This window comes from Scleropages formosus, chromosome 15, assembly GCF_900964775.1.
Source record: "Scleropages formosus chromosome 15, fSclFor1.1, whole genome shotgun sequence".
Classification (NCBI taxonomy): domain Eukaryota; kingdom Metazoa; phylum Chordata; class Actinopteri; order Osteoglossiformes; family Osteoglossidae; genus Scleropages; species Scleropages formosus.
In genome coordinates, this window is record NC_041820.1 from 25,729,150 (window position 1) to 25,743,664 (window position 14,515).

Consider the following 14,515-nt stretch of genomic DNA (forward strand, 5'->3'; position numbering starts at 1 on the left):
ATGTGGTGCAGTTTTTCCGGTGGCGGAGGTGCTGACGTTCGGGCAGGCCCGCGGGGCTTGAGTGATAGACGGTTGCAAGGCTGCCAAGTTCGGATGTTGTCGTCGCCCTCTCCTACTTCTGCGCATGTCACTGTGGACATTCCTCTCTCCCGTTATCTGAATCTGCAGGTCACTTTGACACTGCCTCCGAACCGGAGGTCAGTTGCAGCTCAGAGTCCCCAGTGTTTGCTGTCTTTGTGTGTAGATTCCCTTTATTTGGGTCTGCTTCGCCCTGCCTGTTTTTGCCAGAAAAGGTGACGCTCGTAGTAGACGCTACTTGTTCCCACTCTGTTTGGACTCGTTCAGTTCTGTGGAGGGCTTTGCCAGGAGCCGAGTGGAGCACCAGCCAGATTCCATGGACCCAGTGGCCCAAGAGCACTTTGTATGCAGAGTCATTTCTGCAGCAACTCCAGTAGCCCCGGGGTGGACCTCCTGCACATCCTGTTTGTGTAAGAGCCTAGAAGGTGGATGTCCTTAGAGTGTATCATTGCTTCATACTCACCTCCTCGTACAGAACGTTTTTTTTGTAAGATCAGACCATGCCGATCACCATATTGACACCCATTCACATTGCAACTCAAGTAAAGCAGTGTATTTTACATCCAAATCACTGTCGGAGCTGCTTACGTTCCTCCGCGTTTGGACGCAAGTGTATCGAAGGCGTTTAAGCGAAGTACACGCCCTGCGCAACTGGAAAGAGGACGTGCGGTGCTCAAGGTTCAAGGCATTTGTGCAAGGCCCGCGGTAGCTGAACAAACAATGGGCGCAGTGTTCGCTCACGCCGCGTACGGAGGGGAAGCGCCGTACAATGAGCCAGTATTTGCGACAAAGGGTGAGGTGTCTCCCGAGAGCGCAGACGCCTTGAACGTTCCCTAAGATTCAGTTCTGCTAACTGAGGCACGTAGCTCCGCACTCTTTTTGCGTGACTTTGCTTCCGCAGCAGTGTGTCGGACCCAAAGTAATGGGGAAGTGACGTGGCGAAGTGGCAAAGCGGCGAGCGACTTGAAACCCATCCTGCATTGAGAGGAGCTGCACCGGAAGGCTATTCTCAAATGCATTATCGGTGTAATCTGTTTAATCCCGGTCGTGTAAAGTGGGCCTGGGGCAGGAAGGGCACTTTCATGGGCCACCGGAGCCAGAACAAGGTTTCATCAGTAGCAGCGGTGCAGACACAGAAGAAACTCTTATAGACCCAAAAGGACATTGCTGCATTCCCCTGCCTCTCACTGTAGAATATCCTAGAAACACAGTGACGTGGATATGATTAAAGCCTCCTGTTCGACACTCTGCTTGTGCTGTGGGTTGCGATAGTGGGCTCAGCACTAACAATGTGAAGGTGACTACGTATAATTTACTATCTGTCATCGCTGTTTTTGTGTGAGGAGCAGTGGAAGGCAAGCCCGTTTTCACTGCGTTTCCCGTCTGGGTTCATTGGTTGTATTTACTCTACATTGTCATTTATTGATTGTCAATAACCACTTGTCCAACACATGGTCACGGTGGTACAGAGTCTATTGAGAGAAGTGTAGGGCATCAGTCTGGGTACATCCTGCGTGGAGTGCCAGTCCGTTGCCGAGAAATCACACACACTTATTTACTGACACATACACACACTGCTTATTTAGATATTTCTTCATTTAGCTGATGCTTTCCTCTAAAGCTGGTTACTGCGATTCACCCATTTATACTGCAGGGTAGTTCTAGCTGTTATTATTTCAGGGTAAGTTCCTTATTTAAGGGTACCAAGGCAGGAAGTGGGGTTCAGACCTGGGTCTTTCAAGGATAAGGTAGCAGCTCTTATCCGCTGCACCACCCTCCGGCTACCGAGGGGACTTCAGTCACTAGTCTACTGTGTATTGCAGTGATTTAAGTTCATCTACCTCTTAGTAGTTTCAAGAGCGACACAGATTGCCCATGTGCTACCCACACACCACCTGTCGTTCCCAGGTGCCTTGTCACTCGGTCCAACTGCAACGGTCAGAACCTAAGGTGGAACAAGTCTGATTTCGATTTCCTTTGCATGGTTTTTCCATCACAGCAGGTAACGGGGACTCTAGGATGAGGTCATGGCACAGGCTTGGGGCTTTCGGCGTCTGTGCCGCTGTGCTCGGCCTCGTGCAGGAGGAGCCCCCCTCTCTGGGTTTCTGGCTCTGTGGAGTTCAGTGCAGAAGTGCAGTCGGAGAGTGGGTGACATTTTACCTTGAGTGTTTGTGCCCCTTGCGAAAGCTCCCCGCTGGGTTTACTTTGTCTCGAACGCCACCCTTTCGGGATGGAGAAGCAGCGACGAGACACGGCCACACAAGTGGGCAGCTACCTTGGATCGCCGCACTAAAATCCCATTAAAGACCCGTGGGTTGCTAATGTTACTCCACGTGCGGGGGAAAGGGACCACCCCCGTGCAGACGTGCACTGCCCTGTGGCCTGGCCAACTCGTGCTGCTGTGCAGCGGCACGTCCTGAGAGGAATGGAAGGTATTTGGCTGCAGGGCAGCTGGCGAGCCCAGATTACTGTGTTCAGCACATAGTCTAATTGGATCAGAGCAGTGAAGCGCACAGAGAGGCGGGGCGGGGGAGCTGAAGAGGGCGCATCGTCGCCCCAAAGTGTCTGTGTTCTCGAACCGTGCTGGGCCTCCTGCCTGTCGCCCGGTGTCTGCCTGTATGACCATTGTGCTCCCTTCCTCCCACAGCCACCCTCTACTGTCCAAGTGTGCCGCACTTCACTTTAGCAGAACTTTTTTTTTTTTTTTTCCTTCCCATGTCATTCTTGGTTGACATGTTGACAACAGGACTTTTTGTTGTCAAACATTTTTATATTCAACCTTTGATTTGTCCATCTTCGCTTTTTAAAGATAAGCTAGCCGTGTTGCCGGTGCAGGCTAGCGTGTAATAGAAGTCAACAAAACAAACAAGCGTATGATATAGCTTTTTCAATGTGGAGAGAGCAGGAGCTTTCGTTATTGGATTACACTTGGTAATATGTGCTGTATTCCTCGAGACACCTGTTAATGTGTTCTCAACTACCCTGGTTACAGATTGATATGTGGCTCATTAAACCAGCTCCTCCTTTTTTGCCGCAGGCTGAAGAAGGACAAGACCAGACAGACTTTGAACAGAGCGAGAGCGTGGTTTCAACATAAAAACTGCGATGCAAAAAAAAGAGTCCTATTTAGGTTTCTACACATAGTGGGGCACATTTGTGATTTTTGAACATGCGACTCAAAAAGCGTCCCCTGTGCTCTTATGTTGCTTGGAATTTTCGAATAATGGGAGGGTTTTCATCGCTGCCTGGGTAGCAAAAGCATGTGCTCCGTGACCCTTGGCATCGAACTGCTCGGACCCTCTTCCCCGGCAGTTGCCAGGAGACTGCGCCGCATCATCATCTGCTTCGCACGTGGTTGCAGGCCGCATGTCTCGGTAGCTTTGATGGGAGCGACAGGGGTTCCCCTCTTTTGGGGTTTACCCGTCTCTGTCTTGGGCACCTGCTCAGCTTCCTAAAACACACACCTGCTCTGATCCGTTACCACTGACCCAGATTGTGTTTTCCTTACGTCCTCATCGGATTAATTTGTAGTCTGAGTACCTATCGTCTGGAGTGCGAAAAACTTGAGCTGTATGGTAGGGGCTGAGGACTTTCTAAATATCCATGGGGACTTGCACTGCGTGGTGTTCCCTCCCAGGTGTGGTCAGCGATGTGCTGCGTTGTAGGACTGGTGCTAGGGTACTGACTTTCGCTTTCCTGCGTGTTGTACTCGCTGTTAAGACGGTTGAGAACGGGGCGATTGCAGTGCACGACAGAGGAGGCAGGCCGGGCAGAGCTACAGGCACCCATATTGCCTCTCCGTCGAGCCGAGAGAGAGAAGCAGCGCAGCGTTTGTTCCCAGCCCTGTCTCTCTAATAAATGATCCGGTGCTTGTCGACTTTTGCCTGTTCAGTACTCATTGGCATCAGCAGTTCGCTCGAGTGCGTTTAATGATCTTTTGCCTCTTCTGAAAGTTTTGGCACGTATCGTATTGCAAGGTGCGTAAGTGTTAGAATGGTATCCTTCAGTTGAAGGAAATGGGGGGGGACTTGGTGTGTGGAGAAGTGTGTTTTGAGCAATATTTGAATAGATTGATCTGTGGTCTGCCTGGTGTTTGCAGTTACTGCCTGCAGTCTTGTTTAAAAATGATTTAGTTGCAGTGCTTTTTTTATACACTACGTACAGAAAGCTGAAGGTCCTGTTCTCCAGGTGCTCGTGTATTTACCTTGGTTTGTATCAAAATAATGACTGCAGAAGATGCCACAATGTGTAGCGTATGTATAATAATGTCTTCTCGTATTCAAAAATGTTCTCGGCTGGTTTGTTATAGATGTTAAGGGACTGTATTGTTGTGTTGGTGGTTAAAACCCCTTTCGGACCTAGAGGATGAGCACTTTCTTGGGCGGTGAGTGACCGGACCAAGTGGAGCAGGCTTTGCTGTCGGTAGTTATCACCTGTTTACTTTCTCTCTCTCTCTCCGTCAGAATGGCAATGGAGCTTTACGACGCTCAGTACCTGCTCATCCTGGCCCCCACCCTGGTGATTGCTCTCATGTTCCTCTTCTTCTGGCTCTTCATGAAAGAGACCTCCTACGATGAGGTGCTGGCACGACAGAAGCGTGAGCTCAAGCTCCCGCCCAGCAAGCCTGATGCCCGTAAGAAGGGCGACAAGAAGAAGAGCAAGAAGAAGGAGAGCAGCGGCAGCAGCGGTGGTGGGGGCAGCGGAGGAGGCGGGGGTGGTGAGTCAGAGGAGGACCCAAGGGACTTTGACCTGACAGATGCAGTGGTGAACCCAACCCCGGAGGAGGAGCAGCCGCTGCCGACCCCGCCTGCGCCGATCCTGCCTGCGCCAACCCCCGTGGAGCCGCCCTCTGCCGTGCGGGAGAGGAAGAAGAAGGAGAAGAAGCAGCAGCAGCAGCAAGTCACTGCTCCCCGGGTTACCCCAGGGCCTGCCCCCACCTCTGCCCCAACTTCCATCCCCACCCCTACACATGCGCCTGAGGAACCGACTCCTATCCGTGAGGTGAACGGCTCTAAGCCCACCCCACGCAAGAACGAGCCAGTCCTCCCCGTCACCAAGCAGCCGAGCCCCCCTTCAGTTGAGCCCAGTGGGAAGAAGAAGGGCTCACAGAAGAAGCAGAAGAGCGAGGCCAGTGAGCTGGCCAAGGAGAAACAGGGTTAGCAATGGCCCCTGGGGCATCGCCTGCTTGTGCTGTATAAATCAGCCTCATTAGTGTCTATGGCAGCCAGTCCAGGCTTGTAAATCACACCAGATCAATTGCACTTGTGACAAACGTACCAGTTTAGGGGCAGATTCTTCCCTCAGCAGTCATTAACAGCCTTGTTTGTAAAGAACGGTACAGTCTGGTCACTGCTTACAAAGTGGCCACCTTCCGTAGGTCTTTGATGCGCTGGACCGGCTGTATGGTGAAGCAAAAGCCAAATTTGTACATGAAATATGTTTTTCTTCTGTAGCGGATGAGCTTCAGTTGGAGACCAAGGTGGAGCAGGCTGCTGTCCAATCGAGGAAGGAGATTCCTGTAGCTGTGGACGCCAAAGTGCAGGACGGCACTTCTGTCCCCACAACCAGTACCACCAGCAGCAAGAAGAAGAACTCTGCAAAGAAGCAGAAGACAGAGCCCGGTATGGCTTTTGCACCCAGCTGCTCAATTCTGTCCGTTTTCTAAACGTGGAGAGGTGGAGGGGTTCGTGTGTGTGTGCGCGCACTACAATATGCCCTTCCCTTTGTGGATATGACTAAGTATTTGACTGTGTGACCTGATTCCAGTCTTGGTCAACGAGCCACCTGTCCAGGCCTCCCTGTACATCCCTTTAACAGACAGCGACTCCCCGGCACCCTCCAGTGCCCAGAAGGGCCACCATCAGGATGCCCCTGTCAAGGTCAACGCCAAAAAGCAGAAGAACGAGACGGACAAGGGTACGAGAACGGGCACGTTGCAGACGAGCTTCGCACCTGTGGTGGGGGAGCTGTTTCAAGGTCTCCTCTTTATGCAGAGCATTCGGAGGTGAAGCTGAAGGATTTCCTGGCGGGCCTGCGCAGCCTGGCACTGTCAGAGGAAGAGGCAGTGAGCGTGGCAGCCGTGCTGAGGGAGAAGAGCCCCTCGGCCTTGGACGCCTGGCACAGGGTGAGCACGTTGTAGTGGGTCTTCTTGCCCAGGAGTACTCTGACACACTGCATTGCATTCATTCAAAGCTGGGTAACTATGTTTGAGAAGGTTGCATCCAGTGTGAAGTACACCTGTTGTTTTATGAATTAATTCAAAATCCGAATTGTAAATTGCTCCAGTCTTTGGAATTGTAAACTCTCTCTCCATTCCTTCTACTTCCTAGTCTGCTGCAAAGGCAGAGCCATCTGCCCAGCAGATCCAGGAGAGGGAAAGACTCCTCACCACCCTGCAGGAAGAGGCTTCCATCGCCAAGGAAAAGGTCAAGCAGCTGAGCCAGGTAACATGCCACTCTCTGAGCTCAGGTGCCCCACTGGGCTCCAGAGGGCCAAATGCAAGACGGATCCAGGCAGGCCTTCAAACTGCGAAGGAGACCTTGTCAATGAGAAGTTCTGCTGATGGAAGTCCTTTGAAATCCATGTTACTCCTGCAACACAACATGCACGGATATAAACTGGTAGATTCCCGTTGGCTTTTCGCCCTCTCCTTTTGGTGTGGTCTGTGATTTATTTCCTGTTATGAACAGAAGCTGTGTCTGTCTTGTCTGAACCGCTCACCAGCACTGCACATCATTAGTGCCAGGCGGTCTGTCCCTTTGGGGCTGTGGAAGGTACAGCCTACCCACTCGTAGCAAGAGGATGCAGCTTGGGCATAGGAGGGTGGCTGAGTCAGGCTATTTACTGAAGAGAAATCCCTCCACGTAAGAGTGCACCAGGAGAGTGAGCACTTGGAGAGGGTAAAGGCTTTCAGATAGCTGCATGAAACCAGGAGCTTGCTGAAGAGGGGTGGTGATTCACTAAGAGAATCCAGGTCCTGGGTAGGAACCAAACTAAAGAAATGTGACAAGATCCTTGCATGGCTTCAGTAAGATGAATGAGTGTAGTAAAACCGTCGAGCATCACCATTACTCGCCTCCCGTTTCCCTCTCGGGGCAGAGAAACCTGTCCATCTGTGGCCTTGTCTCGCCTGTATTCACATTTCTGTAATGAACAACGGTGCAGGGGGCCACACTAATTCACTCCAGGGTTGTGAGGACTTGTAAGCAGAGGGCCAGGGACTCTCTTAGCACTCCGAATGGATGGATGGATGGATGACAACTTGATTGATTGTGCAGGAAATTGCACCGAACGGCAACGTAACAAAGCAGTGGCCTGAGACGTTGGAACAAGGTATATCGCAGCCAGACAAGTACAAGAGCGCACGGATACACGTTGAAATGCAAATAAACAAAAAGCAGAGCTGACACTTGAACCAAAGCAGTTGGGTGACGTAACGGTCCGCCTCTTCTCACGCTGCACGGGTGCTGATCTTTCCACGTGCACGGCTCCTCTTCGGCTGCCCTGGCGTCCAAGCCAACGCCCATCCCAAACAGCAGACCTCAGCTGGGCAAACGCAGGCAGCCACCGCGGGGCCAGCAGCAGATCCCCTACATGCACAAAAACCTGTCGTCGCTGTAACATCCGCGGCCCTCCATGGGATAAAGCGTCCAGCAACGCAACAGCAAAACTGCAAACGAGCTCTGAAGCCATTTCACGTCCACTGTGAACAAGACTAAAGACCAGCGTAGATGTGCCCGTGATTGTATGGCAAAAGGCACAAAAATTCAGACAGCATTACAACAAGGAAAACTTAACGCTAAGGAAAAAGCAAAAATAAAAAAAAAAAGTGCTGCTTCCGCTGTAGTAAGAGCAGGCACGGTTCCAGAGGTTTAACAAAATTTAAAAAATATGAAAATAAATTGACTGAGACAATCAGTTTCCTTGATCCCTTTTCCAAGTTGCAAGGCGCCGAGGGTTGTTTGGACAGGAAGGCACTTGAGCCGTCGTTCTACCTGAGGAAGTGTATGGAAGGGAAACTGGCATCAAAAAAGTCTTATACTCCTGCTTCCTACAGAGAACAATTAATATTTGTATTGAAGTATTCTTGTCAACTTCTTCTTTACGCGAGACAATTTTTAAAATTTTTTTTTTTTTCCTCCCCCCTCCAACAGTCCCATTACTTGTTCAGCTGTTGATCTTCCTCCAACATTCCAGTGTCATGTCAGCTGAATGAAAGCCCTTCTGCTACAGGAGCTGCAGATGGAGAAGCAGAAGACGGGTCGTGTGGAGGCCCTCCTGCGCGACCAGCGTGGGGCCATGGAGGAGCAGCTTAGCGTCATGCAGGCCAAGGCCCAGAACAGCTACCAGGAAGTGCAGATGAAGGTGAGAGTCGCGTGCGGGTCACGCTCGAGAGCCCTGTTGCAACACTGAGTGAGTGTGCTTGTGGTTGTCAGTTCTTTTGGTTGGGGCGGTTGTCCCGCGTGTCAGTGTGCAGCCTGCTTACCGCTCCTCGCTGTCTGCTCAGTTCCAACAGGCAAGAGAGCAGCTGGAGGGCCAGATCAGCCGTCTGCAGCAAGAGAACAAGATCCTGCGGGACGCTGTCAGCACTGCCACCAATCAGATGGAGAGCAAGTGAGTGTCAATCTACCCCTGGAGGCATCCCCTTCAGGTCGCATGCCAGGTATAACGAACCTTTCGTGATGTAATCTTAACAATAGTGTGTTCAGCTTAATAGTGTGACCGTGTTCAGCTGATGTCGCCTTTTTGTGGGGAAATAACATCCTTAGCAGATACACTCCACTTTTGTGCTGTTTTGCTAAATGCAAATGGGGCGGAGGTTGTGGTGACAGTGGTGTGTTTGACTTCAGGTCAAATTATAGCCTTCCCAGGTGTGTTAAGAGTTTCTTGGTCTGCCTGCGAGTGCTGGGTTTTTTTATTCTTTTTCCGTGCCGCACGTTGTGTCGGCAGTGGACCATGTTGTAAATCAAGTGCGGTTCTCGGGAGAAGAGCGGAAGTTCCTGTGTTAGCGGAGCCCTCTTGGAAGGGCTGAGGGAGCGATGTCAGGGCTCCGCTCTCGTACGGTGTTCTGAGATTGCTTCTGCGCTGACGATGCGGCCGTCCTGGTTCTTGTGCAGGCAGGCATCGGAGTTGAACCAGCTGCGTTCCGAGCGTGCGGCCCTCATAAAGGAGCTGTCCGAAAGCGGCAGCAAACTGCAGCAGGAAGACATGCAGAGGAAGAGCCTGGAGGTTAATTACAAGCAGAACATCTCACAGCTGGAGGTATGGGGAAGGGAGGGAGTTGATGAAGGGCGGAGGACAATCCGGTCGTTCGCTGTGCAGCCCGTAGAGAAGCGAGCTCCCAGCGGGGGTTCGGACGAGGGCCCGAGACTTTTGTAGCTGAAAAAAGAGCTGGGCTCTTCTTTCCTGTTAAGTCCCAGCATTCCCTCTGCTCTGTAGCAAAGCTGTTGTGTGGAGTTGTTTTCAAAAGGCTTCGCTGAGGAGGCTGTCGATGTCCTGATGTCCGTGTGTCGGCCAGGCTCAGCTGCAGGACGCCAAGTGCCGGTGGGAGGAGCTGCAGGGCTTCCTGCACAGCGTCAATGCTGACAGGGAGAAGCTGCAGGCCAACAAGCAAGGTAGGGAGAGTGAGACACGGAGCACTAGGCCACCTCTCGGGTACCAGAACACACTGCCGAGTGAGGAGCAGCTTCACTTCCACTTTTTAGGTTGATTTTGCTTTATTGTCTGAACCCTCCCACAGCAAACTATCATTATCCGTAGCACACTCGAGTGAACGTTAAGGTTCCGCTGTCAGCGTTTACTTTTAAACTGATTTAACTGCAATATGTTACAATTGCACATTTCAAAGTCTAAAGTAATATATTAATGTCACCAACTATACCTGGTAATATTTGTTCTTGCTGTTCTTCCAACTTTTTCCGCTTGAAATTTGTGATTTATTTGTGCCTTTGCTACCCGAGGGTTGTTACAAACATTAACGTAAAGAGAAAAAGTGCTGTGTGTCTGGATCGTGTCGAAGGAAGGAAAACTTGGCATGAGTGTGAGGTGCAATAGGAAGACTGGGGAAGTCATTCAAGGTTCCTCCCACCCCCCCCCCCCCCCAAACCCTCAGAGTTGCAGAACAAGCTGCTTGCAGCCGAGTCTGAGATGGGCAACAAGAACAAGGAGATCCAGAACCTCCACAGCAGCCTGACGGACATGATGGTAACCAAGGAGGAGCTGGAGCGGAAGGTCATGCAGCTGCTGGAGGTCTCCCAGCGGCCCCCACCAGATGACTCCTTGCAGGTGCAGGTGCAGGTATGTGTGCGTATCCCCTGCAAACTCTGGATCGCTTTTGCGTTTGTGGAATCGTGAGCCGGTTATGAGCACCTGATTTGTGGCAATGTTTTCTGTACTGCTTTTAACTTTTTTCTCTTTTTTTTTTTTTTTTTTTTTTGTCTGAAAATGAACTGTTCTCCAGGACCTTTTGACTGAGAATAAATCGCTGCAAGTCCAGATTGAAAATCTCCAGTCCCAGGTTGCTGCACAGGTAAGGGAGTGTTATCTTACCTGCGAGCTCCAGTCTTGGATTGTTTTGGTTCGCTTGTGTCTGTGTGTGGGGTCTAACCGTTCCTTTCTGCTGCTGTTCCTCCCTTGAAGACCACCACTGCCCTTCACATCGATGAGCTGCAGAAGCTGTGAGTGAGACCGTCAATGAATAAAACCTTCCTCGCTGTTCAGAAACTTTTCCTGCAATGCTGCAGTGTGGTGATGTCGTCCCCCCCCCCCCCCCCCTTGGTTGTTTGTTTGAGAACGTGACCCTCTGTGGGACTGTACAGTGTGTTGTCCTGTGTCCAGGCTGGCTGAGAAAGAGCACCAGAGGAAGAGCCTGGAGGACTCCCTCAACACGGAGAGGAGCGCTGGGGCCAGTCGGGAGAATGACATGCAGGTGTGGCAGTTGGCTGTAGGGGGCGCAATGGGGGCGCTATGTGAGTTCTCTAAGGGGCATGTTCTCACTGCTCATATGTCCGCGTCTGTTCCGTGGAGGGCCTACGCCTAACGTGCATGTAAACGTGGAAGGAAGGGCGGGTCTCGTGTCAATTAGTTTAAATGTCAGTCGTTCCGGATGGCGGTGACTGTGTTGAGTCTGCACTTTCGTTTCTCTATTTTGAAGCATGTGAAGTAATATCTTTTTGTGCAGTGCTAGCTTGTATAAAGTGAATAGTGAAGTGTGTGTGTGTGTGTGTGTGTGTGTGTGTGTGTTTTTACTATACTGGCCTTGCTTGCTAACTGGCTCCATCCCCCCCACCCCCCCTTGCAGGCCTTGCACACTGAGAACATGATGCTGAAGGCAGAGCTCCAAAAGGCACAGGCTCAGATGGCGGAGCAGGTCAGGGCTCGACACTCACGTCACCTGTGCCGTTTTCGCTGTGCCGCAAACCACGAGTCGCTGTGACTCATCTGTGTCCTTTTCCCCTGTCCACATGGCTGCTGTCCTTTGCAGGCTTCCTCGCAGCTGGTGCTGGACCAGTTACAGAAAAGGTGTGTATCAGGTGCTCCATGCATGCACGCACGCACCGTGGGCCCTGCCTGTTGTGGTTGCTCACGCTCAGTAGATCTTTGGACAATAGAGGCGACTGCGTCACCAGGCACCAGAATCAGTTCATTCGGAGTGATGTCCCTTCTGGTTCTAGCTTGTTTCCATCTCAGCTTCCTAGACATCCGTGCGCCTCTCCTTGTGCCGTGGCACCAGTTGTGGTGCTGGTGTGCTTTCTGGTGACTTGGAATCTCGTGTGTGTGTGTTTCTGCCACAGTGCCCTCGAGAAGGACGAGAAGATTAAGACGGTAGAGAAGCTGCTGGAGGCAGGTCTCATCGAGGTAGCCAATAAGGAGGAGGATCTGAAGGTGAGCGAGGTGTGGTGTCGTCTTGGCTGGTTGGTTCCCAGCGGATCCACGGTTTCCTCGTGGTGGCCTTCGCGGCGTGCCGGTTCATTCTTGTGTCATACAGATGGATGGCTTTTTGTTTTTTCTCAACAGACGCTGCGAGAGAAAAACGAGGCTTTGAAGAGGGGGATGGAGGCTCTGCAGCTGCAGCAGTCGCAGCGGGTACCTCATCCGCTCTTTACCTTCCTGCCAGTGGACCCCATGATTTTTGTAGCGTTTCAACATAGCGTGCTTCACCTGGCCATCTTCTCACCATCACGTCTTGCTCCTGTTTTGTTTACGTTTCCCAGATGCCGTCAGAGTCTGTGCTGGAGGAGCTGCAGAGAGTGTAAGTACCAGCACGTGTTACGCAGTAGGCGGCAGCAGTCCGGTTTAGTCTCTTCATAGCATCACGTTCAGCATTGCTCTGACCTTTGTAGCGTAGCCGGAAGCTAACGTCTGCGTGGCATCGCACCAGGGGCCTCAGGCGGGCCGCCTCTCTTGATGGCCTCCGTGTAGCAGAGGACTCGAGCCAGGGTGAAAGTGAGCCTTGCAAGGACTCCTATCCGTCAACAGACGACGATGACCTGGACTTATTGTACAAGTTGAGGACAGGGGAGAGGCAGCCCTCTGCGTTTAAGGAAGTGGGCAGTTCAGGAGGGGACTCTGAGTGTGACACAGACCCAATGGCTTCACTATGGTAATTACTGTGTGTCTGCTGATGCTATGCTTCTTGTAGGCTCTCCAGCCCTATTGTCGGTCGGTAGCTCGCACGCTCGGTCTGCGCACAAACCCTCGTCGTATAGCGTAGTGATTTGACTCATGCCCCTTAGCGAGCTTTGTAAGGTGCTAGCGTACTCCTCCTTTCCGCGTGCTTTCAGTCGTTCCGTGACCTCTCGTTAAGCTTTGTGAACGGAAATGGGTCCTTCTCAACCCCCCCCTTCCCATGGTGTCCCACTGCTCTTAGTGCCCTTAAAAGTCCATTGGTCATTTTAGCGATCTTTAGTTGTCATTAGAAATGTGCTAACAGTGGTTTTCAGTGTGTTCTGATGTTTTTTTTCACGTCATGTTGGATGTGCTGGTTGCAGCAAACCTTTACCTACTCGTGATGCTTTTGACTGGTATAGGAAGTTGAATGAATTCCACCAGAAACTTGCTGATTAGTGTCATCAATCTGAGCTTTTCAAATTTTTTTTTTAAAAAAAACTGGGAAGGTGCTCAGTGCCATCGAGTCAAGTTCAACCCATGGCGGCTGCTTCTATGATTTTCGTGGTAAAGGAGTGTAAACTTTAAGGGCGCAAGTACGCAGTGCAGGTGCTTTCACGGTGCCTGATGTGCGCATTGGGGCATGGATTCAAATCCAGTTCGGGGTGTGGATTTGCGTGTTCTCATGCTCACAATCGAAAGGCACGTGAAAAACGCATTGGTACTGAAAACCACGCAGCTGGTCGCCTTGAGTCCAGTTAGACTTAGCAGCTCATACCTTTACATATTATATAGAACAGACTGACTGAGAACAGCATCCATTTCAGAAGTAAACTGGAAGTTCTAAAGCTTAATAATAGCTCATCACAACTGTGTGGTTCTCACTGAATTCCCCCCCCCCCCCCGTGTGTGTGCTGCTTAGACATGCAAGCGATTGTGTGCAATACTCTGTCAATCACCGATATGTTGTCTGCCTTGCTTTCTGTAGGGTCCAAGAGAAAGACGAGAGCATGAGAATGGTGCAAGAGAAGCTGCAGGCAGAGATGGACAAGGTGTTGAGCAAGGAGAAAGCTCTTAAGGTTCGTCTTGCTTTTCTTTTACGTGTGCGAGCGCTCGTTGTCCCGCACTCGCGCTGCTTGGCCGCGTCCCACCCAGTCTTCAACGGCAGATTTCGGAGATTAGCCTGTAGCACCTGACGAGCAGCACACGCCCCGCAGCTCAGACTGAATCTGTGCAAACTTTTCGTGTTTCCCCAAGCTTTGCGTCGCTACTCTCCTCGAGCAGTCCGTGCTTTACGAGCCTAATGCGTTCCTGAAAATCCATTGGATCTCTGTTAATGTGTTAGCGGAAATGACAAAATAACCATTACTTCGTTGTGGGTAAATGTTACCTTGTCCCATGTAGGACCCACATGCACCTAAAAATCAGCCAGAAACCCAAATACGATATTTATTCTGTGGTGACACAGAAATAATGTCATTAAAAATTCTAAATAAACTAAAAATACTGTAATAAAATAGTGCTGTCCGTGTGTGTATGTGTATTTCTCTGTATGTAGTGTCTATGGTGAAGAGAAAGGACAAAATATTAGACGAACCTTTCCAGTATAAGGGTATTCCTGTTTGTCATAAATTTACATTTAAATCAAAGTGAGTGAACAATGTGATTAGACTAGTGAACGGTTCAGATTAGTTGAACAGCAATGGCAACACAGGGAATGTCTGAACTAATGTGGTGTCCGTTCCCATGATGCTCAGCACCAGGGATGCTGACCAGAAAGGGTTGAAATCGCCTCAATGTTCTCATCTGCGAAAACATCGGTTGTAAATCA

General features: G+C 50.9%; 1 protein-coding gene across 7 annotated transcripts in view; it reads left to right on the forward strand.

The window, feature by feature from the left end:
- The window catches only part of LOC108941484 (kinectin-like), a 30,228-nt gene that overhangs the window by 3,498 nt on the left and 12,215 nt on the right, over positions 1–14,515 (forward strand). For 4 of the 7 annotated variants that reach the window (XM_018764181.2, XM_018764176.2, XM_018764179.2 and 1 more), the window contains exons 2-21: positions 4,542–5,233; positions 5,532–5,699; positions 5,845–5,994; positions 6,072–6,202; positions 6,408–6,521; positions 8,311–8,442; positions 8,585–8,691; positions 9,195–9,339; positions 9,596–9,692; positions 10,190–10,374; positions 10,538–10,606; positions 10,717–10,754; positions 10,915–11,005; positions 11,378–11,446; positions 11,561–11,598; positions 11,871–11,961; positions 12,094–12,162; positions 12,291–12,328; positions 12,458–12,679; positions 13,673–13,763. In XM_018764181.2, the coding sequence (XP_018619697.2) occupies positions 4,543–5,233; positions 5,532–5,699; positions 5,845–5,994; positions 6,072–6,202; positions 6,408–6,521; positions 8,311–8,442; positions 8,585–8,691; positions 9,195–9,339; positions 9,596–9,692; positions 10,190–10,374; positions 10,538–10,606; positions 10,717–10,754; positions 10,915–11,005; positions 11,378–11,446; positions 11,561–11,598; positions 11,871–11,961; positions 12,094–12,162; positions 12,291–12,328; positions 12,458–12,679; positions 13,673–13,763 (2,736 nt within the window). In that variant the 5' untranslated portion in view covers position 4,542. The remainder of the gene's footprint in view (positions 1–4,541; positions 5,234–5,531; positions 5,700–5,844; positions 5,995–6,071; positions 6,203–6,407; positions 6,522–8,310; positions 8,443–8,584; positions 8,692–9,194; positions 9,340–9,595; positions 9,693–10,189; positions 10,375–10,537; positions 10,607–10,716; positions 10,755–10,914; positions 11,006–11,377; positions 11,447–11,560; positions 11,599–11,870; positions 11,962–12,093; positions 12,163–12,290; positions 12,329–12,457; positions 12,680–13,672; positions 13,764–14,515) is intronic. The other 3 variants (XM_018764182.2, XM_018764183.2, XM_018764177.2) reach the window with 2 other exon arrangements.